General features: G+C 47.6%; 1 protein-coding gene across 2 annotated transcripts in view; it reads right to left on the bottom strand.

The window, feature by feature from the left end:
• The window catches only part of CHRNA10 (cholinergic receptor nicotinic alpha 10 subunit), a 43,432-nt gene extending 31,663 nt beyond the window's left edge, over nucleotides 1-11,769 (bottom strand). Inside the window, exon 1 of one of the 2 annotated variants that reach the window (XM_029601967.1) lies at nucleotides 11,622-11,769. In XM_029601967.1, coding sequence (XP_029457827.1) covers nucleotides 11,622-11,679 — 58 coding nt within the window. In that variant the 5' untranslated portion in view covers nucleotides 11,680-11,769. The remainder of the gene's footprint in view (nucleotides 1-11,621) is intronic. The other variant, XM_029601969.1, reaches the window with a different exon arrangement.
• Nucleotides 11,770-12,892: the final 1,123 nt, after the last annotated feature.

Below are 12,892 nucleotides of genomic sequence, written 5' to 3'. Positions count from 1 at the left end.
GATCCCGTCTTCGCAATCTGAAAACAATAAGAGAGAGCGGAGCCCCCGAGGAGCGGGTACCCCTGGTAAGTACAAGGCGGCAGAGTAGCTTGGGTGAATCGTAACCAGGAAGAGAGATTCGAGTCCTTGCTAACTCGATTCGTAGTTGCAAGCAAAGACCTTTTAAGTTGGAAGCGGATGACGTCACTACGGGGGGACGCCCCCGAGGTTCGCTCCCTTGCTGGTACAAAGTCTGGAGCGCGCCCTTACGTCATCAAGAACATGGCGGATCCGCAGCATAAGGCCAGCCCGGGGACTCCAGAGAGACGCAGAAGGGGGATGCCGCGGCAGCGAGCTGTCCCTCAGACCTGGAGGTAGTCGCCACACAGGTAGAGAGGGTGGAGTGAAGGCGAAGAGCAGGCACGAATGCAACACTCAGTTACACCAACACCCCCGATATATACACACACAGCCATAACCCCACTCACCCCCATGTACACAACTCTACTACGCACATCCAACTTGCACACAACCTCCACCCACAAACACAAACCCTTCTAACCATATCTGCTGCCTATAAACACAAAGCTATACCCAGTGGTCATTTTCTAAATAAAAGGGTTACTGGGCCAGGTTCTGCAGCAGCCCCCATTTTCCAGATTTACCCCAGTGGGAAAAAGGAAGCAAGTTGAAAAGGAGTTCAGGTTGAGAATCTGGCAGAAAACCACACTGGTCATACCACCAAAAAACCATATCCAACCCACATACACAATCTCTCTACAACTTCCTGTCCACCCAAAACCAACCACGCATCCCCCCCCCAGATACTCCACCACACATACACCTACCTACTCTAAATGCAGTCCTATATCCCCACACACACCCCCTCAAATCCAAATACACACCTCCATTATCCACATCCACCCACACATCCTCCCCAGATACTCCACCACACATACACCTACCTACTCTAAATGCAGTCCTATATCCCCACACACACCCCCTCAAATCCAAATACACACCTCCATTATCCACATCCACCCACGCATCCCCCCCAGATACTCCACCACACATACACCTACCTACGCTAAATGCAGTCCTATATCCCCACACACACCCCCTCAAATCCAAATACACACCTCCATTATCCACATCCACCCACACATCCTCCCCAGATACTCCACCACACATACACCTACCTACTCTAAATGCAGTCCTATATCCCCACACACACCCCCTCAAATCCAAATACACACCTCCATTATCCACATCCACCCACGCATCCCCCCCAGATACTCCACCACACATACACCTACCTACGCTAAATGCAGTCCTATATCCCCACACACACCCCCTCAAATCCAAATACACACCTCCATTATCCACATCCACCCACGCATCCCTCCCAGATACTCCACCACACATACACCTACCTACGCTAAATGCAGTCCTATATCCCCACACACACACCCTCAAATCCAAATACACACCTCCATTATCCACATCCACCCACGCATCCCCCCCAGATACTCCACCACACATACACCTACCTACTCTAAATGCAGTCCTATATCCCCACACACACACACCCTCAAATCCAAATACACACCTCCATTATCCACATCCACCCACGCATCCCTCCCAGATACTCCACCACACATACACCTACCTACGCTAAATGCAGTCCTATATCCCCACACACACACACCCTCAAATCCAAATACACACCTCCATTATCCACATCCACCCACGCATCCCCCCCAGATACTCCACCACACATACACCTACCTACTCTAAATGCAGTCCTATATCCCCACACACACCCCCTCAAATCCAAATACACACCTCCATTATCCACATCCACCCACGCATCCCTCCCAGATACTCCACCACACATACACCTACCTACGCTAAATGCAGTCCTATATCCCCACACACACACCCTCAAATCCAAATACACACCTCCATTATCCACATCCACCCACGCATCCCCCCCAGATACTCCACCACACATACACCTACCTACTCTAAATGCAGTCCTATATCCCCACACACACCCCCTCAAATCCAAATACACACCTCCATTATCCACATCCACCCACGCATCCCTCCCAGACACAATTACACTCAACCCACAGAGCATATAGAAACACACAGCTTGCCTCAGCAATCTGCTACATTTTCTTTTTGAAGGGGTTAATAAATATATGGATAATGGTGAGCCGGTGGATGTAGTGAATTTGGATTTTCAGAAGCTGTCTGATAAAGTGCCCTAAAAAAAATCAAAAAAATTCACGGAACAGGAGACAATGTTGTATTGTGAAGTGCATGCTGGATAAAATATAGGAAACAGACAGTGTACAGCATCCAGGATCCTCCCTGCAGCCAGTTTTAAAGATCGGGTTACATTGGCCACCCTCCAATCTTTGGGTACAATGAATAATTGTTAGATAAGAATTTGCCATGAAAACAGCCAGGCTTGTTATCACTGGAAAGAGCTTTTTCTGCGGCCGGCCCCCTACTTTGCAATGCTTTGCCCGATAATTTGTGTGCTTGTACAGAGTTAAGCACAAAATCCTTCTCATTTAAGAAGGCCTTTAACATTGAAATGCTGCAGAATAACTTCTAAACTAAAGTAGCCCAGAATTTATTTTTTTTTAATCAGGGAGCAGCATTCCTGCTATACTCAATGTTTCTGAAGACAGTAACAACTTTTTGATCTTTTAAAAGGCTGTTTCAACCTGTATTGTATGTTTTTTTATTATTTTAATGTAATATTTGTTTAATTTGTTTGAATATTGTGCCTGTAACTATGTAAACCGCTACTATCAAATCATTTGGAAAGTCCAGTATACCAAAAATTTTTAAATAAAAATAAAATAAATAATGATAGTTTACAAATAAACTAGTAATATTTCTGCATTTTCATTTTTTAGTTCTTCCAGAACTCTGGGGTACATACCATCTGGTCTGGGCAATTTGCTATTTTTTAGTTTGTCAATCTGCCTTATTACATCTTGCAGCTTCACCGTGATTTGTTTCATTTCTTCTGAATGATCACCCTTGAATACAGCATCCAACATCTTTCCATCATGGCCTTATCTTTCTTAAGTGCCCCTTTAACCTATCATCTAACTTTCCATCCGACTGCCTCATAGGCTTCTTGCTTTGAATATATTTTTAAAAAGTATTTATTATGAGTTTCTGCCTTTATGGTCAACTTCATTTCAAGCTCTCTCTTAGCCTGCCTTATCAATGTTTTACATTTAACTTGCCAACGTTTATGCTTTATCCTATTTTCTTCAGATGGAACAGCTCCCCTATGAGGAAAGACTAAAGAGGTTAGGACTTTTCAGCTTGGAGAAGAGACGGCTGAGGGGGGATATGATAGAGGTGTTTAAAATCATGAGAGGTCTAGAACGGGTAGATGTGAATCAGTTATTTACTCTTTCGAATAATAGAAGGACTAGGGGGCACTCCATGAAGTTAGCATGGGGCACATTTAAAACTAATCGCAGAAAGTTCATTTTTACTCAACGTACAATTAAGCTCTGGAATTTGTTGCCAGAGGATGTGGTTAGTGCAGTTAGTATAGCTGTGTTTAAAAAAGGATTGGATAAGTTCTTGGAGGAGAAGTCCATTACCTGCTATTAAGTTCACTTAGAGAATAGCCACTGCCATTAATATTGGTAACATGGAATAGACTTAGTTTTTGGGTACTTGCCAGGTTCTTATGGCCTGGATTGGCCACTGCTGGAAACAGGATGCTGGGCTTGATGGACCCTTGGTCTGACCCAGTATGGCATTTTCTTATGTTCTTCCAATTTTTGAAAGACGTTCTTTTGACTAAAATAGCCTCTTTCACCTCACCTTTTTACCATGCTGGCAGATGTTTGGCCTTCCTGCTACTTTGTTTTAATATGTGGAATATATCTGGACTGTGCTTTCAGGATAGTATTTTTAAATAATGACCATACCTGATGTAAACTCTTACCTTTTGTAGCTGCACCTTTCAGTTTTTTCTATTTCCTTCACTTTATCAAAGTTTCCCTTTTGAAAGTTTAATGCTAGAACTGTAGATTTCCTTTGTGACCCCCCTTCCAGTCATTAAATCTAAATCTGACTGCACTATGATCACTGTTGTCGAGCAGGCCCCACCACCGTTACCTCTCGCACCAAATCCCACATTCCACCAAGAATGAAGTCTAAAACGGCTTCCCTTCTCATCAGCTCCCGGACCAGCTGCTCCATGAAGGGAATGTGCTTCAGAAGTCAGAAATCATCATCGAAAATTTGAAAACAAAAATTCAAAAGGGCTGTGGATCCCTAAAGGCCAGAGGTTGGAAATGAAAAGGGTGCATAAGAACACAAAAAGTTGCTATACTGGGTCAGACCAAGGGTCCAACAAGCCCAGCATCCTGTTTCCAACAGTGACCAATCCAGGCTACAAGAACCTGGCAAATACCCAAACATAAAATAGATCCCATGCTACTGATGCCATTAATAAGCAGTGCCTATTCCCTAAATCAACTTAACTAATAGCAATTTATGCATGGGGGTAACCTGTACGGAGCAGCAGTTACTCCCCTTAACAGAAGGGATGGGGATTACTATCCTTAATTAGCCTTGATGCTTTTGACGCAACTGCAGCACTGCTCTCCACTTTGACAGCGGGAGGAAAAAGGAGAATTGGATTCAAATGACAGCCAACGCTATGCAGACAGAGAAAAAGCACAGGACTGCTTCTACAGCCAAGTACAAAAGCGAAGAACAAGCACGTCAACAGCATTGTCTGAATTATCGAGAAGGCCCCTCGCTAGCTGTAATTGTGTTCTGGGTTTGACAGTTGCTTGGTTCTGATTGTAAATATTACGGCTTGGCTTTTTTTACGTTCTGCTATTCAGGTACTGTAGATATTTCTCCATCCCCAGAGAGCTCACAATCTTTGTGAATTGGCCAAGGTCACAAGGAGCAATAGTGGGATTTGAACCCTGGTTTCCCTGGCTCGTAGCCACTGCTGCTCTAACCACTAGGCTACTCCTCCACTCCTAAGCTTACATTTTGGGAGTCTGGGCTGATGAGGAGGGAACGGCTTCCTGCTGGCTCTGTGACCCCTGCCACACCCCAGTGTGTCCTGACAGGGCTGATATATTGCTACCAGCATTAGCCAGTTTACAAGGGAAGCCGGACTGCTTCCAAGGTCTCAAAGGGTCTTTTATACACCACTTTAGGAGATATCCCACCCGGATTCTGAACACCAGTGCTGGAAGCGTTTCTGGCATCTCAGCTGAATGTACAAGAAAATGACTCTAAATGCCCTGAAAAAGGGGGGGAAATGATTGTTTTACTATGAAAAAAATGTGACCTCTGCCAAGGAAATCAAATCTATTTAAGAAAAACCCAAACCTGCTACTCACACCTCAAACACCATCCCCACCAAAGCATCCCCTCACTGATATAATCAATTGCTCCTTCTCCCATGGCAAAGTCCCAGACTCCCCTCAAACTTGCAGTTACCCTCGATCCCACCAACCCCTCCAACTACCGTCCTATCTCTAACCTTCCCTTCCGATCAAAAATTATGGAAAAGGGAGTCAATTCCCAGCTTTCCGACTACTTGGAAGACCATAATATTCTGCTCCCTTCCCAATTCGGCTTCCATAAGTCTCGCAACGCAGAAAGCCTCTTCCTCTCACTCACTGACTCATGGACCACGGACAATCCTTTACCCTGGCCCTCCTCGACATCTCGTCAGCCTTGGATGCTATCAGCCATAAAATCCTCCTTACCCGCCTGAGATTGGCATCTCAGGCCCAGCCCTCCACTGGTTCTTCTCCTACCTGAATAATAGAGATTACACGGTAAGAATTGCTAATTCTGAATCCTCCCACGTCCCCCTTACCCAGGGCCTCCCTCAGGGCTCCTCCTTATCCTCCACTCTCTGTTGCCGCTCTGCCATCTCCTCTCCGACCTTGGTCTCAAGTTTTTCCTATATGCTGATGACCTCCAAATCCTCATCCCTATTCAAGAACCCCTCCCTAAAGCCCTTAAATTTTTGGAAAAAATGCCTCACTTCCATAAACACCCTCCCCTCCAACCTCCACCTTGCCTTAAACACTTCTAAAACTGAACTCATCATATCTAAGCACCCGGACCTTACGCCACCCACCGCTTGTGACCTCACCCTCCCCTCAAACTCACTCCCCCACTCCGTACGAGTTCTTGGTGTCTCCACAGACAACCAACTAAACTTCGAAATCACATTCATTCAATTATAAAGAGAGGCTTCTTCAAGCTCCACATCCTCAAAAAACGTAAACCCTTGCTCTATGCACAGTCTTACATTTATTTATTTATTTATTTAAAGGCTTTTATATACCGGAGTTCATGCACTAGTGCATACCACTTCGGTTTACACGGAACAAGGAACAGAAAATTACATCAAACAGATTGAACAATTAAACAAATATACAATTACATCCAACAATTGGGTATAAATAACATGGCTAACTTAGTAGGAACTTAGAGTTAGAGGTGAAGGAGAGAAATAGTACCAAGTGGTAATAGAACAATGTTAATAGCTAAATAATAAATATAAATAGTAAATACAAGTTCTTATAATAAATACAGGTGTTTACAGATTACAGTCTTCAAGAAAAGTTTACGTCTACAGAATAGGGTTAAGTAAATAAGAACTGGCGGTTATTTCTATAGGAGTGAAGACTTCAAAAACTAAGGTTACATCTGGATTAAGAGGTATTGGTGTAGCATGTTCAAATATTTAATGATTTGGAATTGTGAGACCAAGGATAAAATTAGGAGTTGTTTGATATGATTATAAAAGCGAGAATGATTCAAGTTCTGGGATGTGGTTCTGAGCTAGACCTTTAAGTGTAGGCTTTTGTAAAGAGCCAGGTCTTGAGTTTCTTTTTGAATGTTCGAGTACACGTTTCGAGGCGAATGTCCGTGGGGAGGGCATTCCAATGAAGGGGGCTGGCAGTCGAGAATGCACGTTTCTTGAGTGAGGACTTGGCTGAAGGTACGTGTAAGGTGCCTAAGTATCTGTTTCTGATTGGTCGTGAAGACTCGTGTAGGCGAAGTGGAAGGCTTAGATCTAGCGACGTTTGTGAATGGATGTTCTTGTGTGTTATAGTTAGCACTTTGAAAATGATTCTGGATCTGATGGGGAGCCAGTGTAAGTGTTTTAGTATGGGTGTTATGTGTTCACTTCTGCTGGTGTTAGTAAGAATCCTTGCGGCGGAGTTCTGCAACATTTGTAGAGGTTTTGTGGTTATGGTTGGAAGGTCTATAAGCAGAGAGTTGCAGTAATCGATTTTGGAAAATAGTATTGTTTGGAGGACTGTTCTGAAGTCCTGAAAATGCAGGAGAGGTTTCAGCTTTTTCAGAATATGTAGTTTATAATAGCATTCTTTCGTTGTGTTCTTGACAAATTCTTTGAGGTTCAGCCTTTTGTCTAAGGTGACCCCAAGGTCTCTTATTGAGTGGAATTGATCATTGGTGGTGAGGTTAGGTTGTTGGTAGGCTGAAGGTTCTCATCTGGAGTGATAAGCAAAAGTTCTGTTTTTGACGTATTAAGTACTAGGTTAAGGCTAGATAGGAGTGAGTTTATGGACTGTAGACAATTGTTCCAGAAGTTGATGGTGCTGGAGATGGAGTCAGTGATTGGCAGCAGAATCTGAACATCGTCTGCGTATATGAAGTGTGTGACCTTAAGACTTGAGAGTAGATGACATAGGGGGAGAAGATAGATGTTAAAGAGGGTGGGGGAGAGAGAGGATCCTTGGGGAACTCCGAAAGAGGATTTGACCGGGAGGGAATCCTTGTTGCTGATTCTGACCTTGAAAGTCCTATTGTGTAGGAAGGATCTGAACCATTCCAGGGCTGATCCTGAGATGCCTATGTCTGAGAGCCGGTCGATCAGGATAGAGTGTTTTACGGTATCAAACGCAGCTGATAGGTCGAGGAGAATCAGGAGGTATGGGGTCTTTTTCTCCAGACCTACGAGGACTCTGTCAGTTAGAGAGGTTAGGAGGGATTCCGTACTAAGGGATTTGCGGAATCCGAATTGGGCTGTTGTGAGTATTTTATGCTCTTCTAGGTATACATGCGACAATACCGTCAGAAGTGGATTACTGCAACTCCCTACTCTACCATTAAACCCCTTCAAATGTTGCAGAATGCCATGGCCACAATCCTAACTAATACCCTCAAAGTGACCACATCACCCCCATTCTTAAGGAACTCCACTGGCTTCCCATCTCCTCCCGCATCAGATACAAAACCCCTCACCATTATTCATAACTCCCTGTGCAACCACAACCGCTCCTGGCTTGAGGATGCGTTTCGCTTCCGCTCCTCCAACCGTCCCACCAGAACCGCACTCATAGGAACCCTCTACACCCCCACCCTCAAAATCGCACACCTCGCCTTTCCATCGCAGGCCCCTCCCTCTGGGACGCCCTGCCACTTCAGCTCCCATTACAATCAAGCTCTCGGAAAGTCACTACAGGGCATAAGACATGGCTCTTTAAACTGGCCTATCCTGACTTGGACCCTACTTAGTCCTTCTGCCCTAACCCTTCCCCTCCTCTCCCTCCCCCCCCCCGATCTCCTTTTGCCTTGCCATGTTGTTGACTGTATAATCGGGCGTGATTGTACATAGTGCCTACCCCCTACCCTCATCCCCCCTACCCTCCTTTCCCTCCCCTTTTCCCCTGGGCCTTGATTTGATTGCACAATTCCGTAGCAGTGCATATTTTCCCCTTCCACCTGCCCCCTAGACCCCTTACCTTTTTGATTGCATAATTTATAATGTTGTACATAGTGGGGTAGATTTTTTAAAAAAGCGCGTTAGCGTACTTTTGTTTGCGCACCAGGCGCAAACAAAAGTACGCCTGATTTTATAAGATACGCGCGAAGCCGCGCGTATCTTATAAAATCTGGGGTCGGCGCGCGCAGGCTGCGCAAAATCGACAGCCTGCGCGTGCCGAGCCGCGCAGCCTGCCTCCGTTCCCTCCGAGGCCGCTCCGATTTCGGAGCGGCCTCGGAGGGAACTTTCCTTTGCCCTCCCCGCACCTTCCCCTCCCTTCCCCTACCTAACCCCCCCTTAACTTTGCGCGCGTCAGCTGGGTGCCCCACTCTGTAGACGGTCCCGGGGGTGTTCCGGAGGCCACGGCCACGCCCCCGGAACACCCCCGGGCTGAAACCACGCCCATGTCGCCGCCCCCGAAACGCCACGCCCCACCTCCTAAACGGCACGTCATCTCAACACACCCCCGACAGGAAGCCCCGGGACTTATGCGCGTCCTGGGGCTTACGCGTGCAGGGCCTTTGAAAATCCGCCCCATAGTGTTTTTTGAGTGTATAATTTACAATGTTGTACATAGTGGGGTAGATTTTCAAATTGCGCGAATAGGCGTACTTTTGCTGGCGCATCAGGCGCAAACAAAAGTACGCTGGATTTTAGTAGATACGCGCGTAGCCGTGCGTATCTACTAAAATCCGGGATCGGCGCGCGCGCAAGGCTATCGATTCCGTATAGGCGGTGCGCGCCGAGCCGCGCAGCCTACCCCCGTTCCCTCCGAGGCCGCTCCGAAATCGGAGCGGCCTCGGAGGGAACTTTCTTTTGCCCTCCCCTCACCTTCCCCTCCCTTCCCCTACCTAACCCACCCGCCCGGCCCTGTCTAAACCCTCCCCTTACCTTTGTCGGGGGATTTACGCCTCCCGGAGGGAGAAGTAAATCCCCGCGCGCCAGCGGGCCACTAGCGCACCGGGACGCGACCTGGGGGCGGGTCCGGAGGGCGCAGCCATGTCCCCGGACTGCCCCTGGCTGAAACCACCCCCCCGGGCCCGCCCCCGAAATGCCACATCCCGCCCCCAAAACGCCGCGATCGGCCCCACCCCCGACACGCCCCCCTCGAAAACCCCCGGGACTTACGCGAGTCCCGGGGCTCTGCAGGCCGCTGGCGCGCAAGGCCCTGCTCGCGTAAATCCGGGCGGATTTACGCGAGCAGGGCTTTTAAAATCCGCCCCACAGAGTATATAATACTTATCGGATGGTTCATTCATCTCTGTACCGGTTCCCCGCCAGGTACTGTTGCTATATTATTTCCATCTGTCCTTTTATCACCCCCTTTCCTCGATCCTTCTCACTTCCTAGCTGCTCCCCTCCGTGTTTTTTGTATTTTCCTGCTTTAGTTATATGTAAACCGGCTCGATGTACCCACGAATGTCGGTATAAAAAAGCTAAGAAAAAATAAAATATAGACTATAGAACTGCAGAGGCCTGCTGCATGTAAGCTGTGGTTTGACTTCAATAGTTTGGAAGACTACACAATAAAAAGCTAATTAGAAAATAAGAGAGAAAATAGTTACTTTTTCTACTTAACAAGAAGGGAAGGGAATGGTTTGCCCTTAATACCCTGTTGCACGTAGCAAGGAGCTCTGTTTGACATTAGTAATTCCATTTCATTGTAGCGCTATTTGAATCCTTTCATACCCCTCCTTAGCGCTAAATTCTCGGAGGGAACCAAAACCCATTATATTAGCAGATGAATACAAACAGTTGCAAAATAGCAGCAATAAAAGACGCTTTGACCCATTCCAGCAGTATTCGGCACTGTATCCTGGGGGAGCTCTTTAGTACATTAGAAACGAAAAAGAGAGTCTAGGAGAAGGGAGGGTCCCAGCCATACGTCCCCTTCCAGCTCATGGTGGGGATTAGACAAGCCCACCCGGCTGAGACTAAATTATTTTTTTTCTAACAGAATATTCCTTGCACGCATCTTTCTCAAAACACTGACATGGGGGGGGGGGGGGGGTGGCTAAGCTTTAACCCTTTTCCAGAGAATAAAAGTCCAAGCCCTTGACCTCTGATCTTTTCACTTCAGCAGGGGGAAAGAATGCTAATTTCCCGGCGGTAGCCATGGCGATGTATGAGATTTGGCAGCTGCTAGGCGGACGTGAGCCGATCTGTGTAACCCTGCCTGCCTTCGCATCTGCTCTTCGCTTTTTGCTGCCCGCTTATCGCTCCCATCTAGCGCGCGGTGACACGCGGCAGGCACGTGCCTGTCCCCTGCAGCAGCGCCCCGTGCCCTCGGCCAGCTGGGGGCGCTGCAGCGCCATCGCCCCCCTCCTGCCAGGCTGCGACCCGGGAGCTCTCCCGTTTCACCGATTGGGTGCGTGCAAGACTTCCCTTTGCAGCTGCTGAATGCAAGCGGCTTCCCGGAGGCTGGGGCCTTTTTCTTTCTCTTTTTTTAATGTTTAATGAAGACGTATTTCGTTTCCTTGGCAAACGAGTCTATTGACATCTTATGTGGCAGCTTACAGCTCAAGACAACGTTTGCAAGCAGCGTCCGGCTGCATTTCAAAGGCCACAACGCAACCACAGAGGATCCCATTACAGGTGCCTGGAAGGCGCCGAGCCAGCACCTCCGGGCCAGAGAGAGCGATGGGACCCCCTGGCCCCCCGCGTAGGACGGGAAGGAGCCCGGTGCACGGAGAGCAGAGCGCGATCTTTCTGCAGATTCTCCGGGCTCCCCGCCAGCAGCAGCAGCAGCCGCCTCTCGCTCCTGGCTAAAGGCGGGTTCAAGGCGCCCGTTGGGAAGTGCGAGGAGTCCTACCTGGCAGCAGCAGGATGCAGCAGACGCGGAGGAAGCGGCCGTCGGTCCCCGCTCTCATCCTGCGCCCCGGGAGCCGCTTCAGATGGTGCACGGGGACGCTGCAGCGAGGTTTGGGAGCCGCATGCCAAGCCAAACTCCTGCAAATCTCTGGGCAGCAGGGTGAGGGCGAAACCTTAGCAGCTCAGCCCAGGGAGCCGCCCCCGCCCCCCTCTCCCCCCCATCCAGCTGCAGGGCGCTAGCACTTCCAGGAAGACGAGGGAGCCCTTCGCACTGGGCTTGAATGCAAAGCCGGTTTTATTGTAAAGGTGGGTATTAAAAAAATAATTGAAAAGAAACCCGTCGGCAAGCACCTGCAGAAGAGAGAGAGAAAAAAACTATAGCCCGAGAGAAGTGTGAAAAAGTTAATGGTGAGGCCCATCTCAAGGAAGTCGCGTACAACAGGTGGCAGAGTTATTCCAAGCAAACGCCTTGCTCCATGACCCATGCACCGCGGCTTCTGGAGAGCAAAGGGGTCAGGGACCCAACAGAACCTGCCACAAAATTCAGATTTTCTGCAAAAAAAAAAAACGAAACCCCACAACATTCCCTATCCCCTGAAAAAAAAGATTTTTTTTTCATGATAGCACAGGAGGAGCCACCTTTAAGTTCAAGAGGAGATCATTCCATAAGGTTGGAACAGAGAAAGACAAATCTCTTTTCCACATGTGATAAGGTCTTAACTGCCAGCATGCAGAGGAGCCGTTTGATGAAGGGAGATTCCTGCCCCTGCAAACGTTTTCCAGCTGTTTTAGCCCAATGTCTCCTAGGCTCTTGAATGCTATCATTAAGATTTTAAATTTAGGGTACATTTCTCAAGCACCGGAAGCCAATGGACCTGCTGGAGTCAGCCTCAGGCTTCCCTTTATATTTTGAATCACCTGCAACCTCCACATCGATTTTAAAGAAAGTCCCAGAAATCATGCAGGGCAGTAGTTAATATGCAGTTCCTCTGGGCCACCCTTCAATGCTAAAAGGTCTAAAAAACAGTCTGACAAATCTCAGCATCTTGACTCTGCAATCAACATTTCTCATTACCAGTGAAAGATGTTTTCCATACCAACTCTTGCATAAAATGTCACTCCCAATGACCTTAGTTGTTGGTTAGGAGTAACCTCTCCCTCTTAATATCAATGGCTTATCCGATTCAGACTCTCCCAAATCTAGGAGCTTGGTTTTAGCAGCATTTACTACCAAGCCATTAGATCTCAGCCAAGTTTCGGCTGCAGTAATAC

This window comes from Rhinatrema bivittatum, chromosome 5 (genome assembly GCF_901001135.1).
Source record: "Rhinatrema bivittatum chromosome 5, aRhiBiv1.1, whole genome shotgun sequence".
Taxonomy (NCBI): domain Eukaryota; kingdom Metazoa; phylum Chordata; class Amphibia; order Gymnophiona; family Rhinatrematidae; genus Rhinatrema; species Rhinatrema bivittatum.
This window is presented reverse-complemented; position numbering and strand designations above follow the sequence as displayed.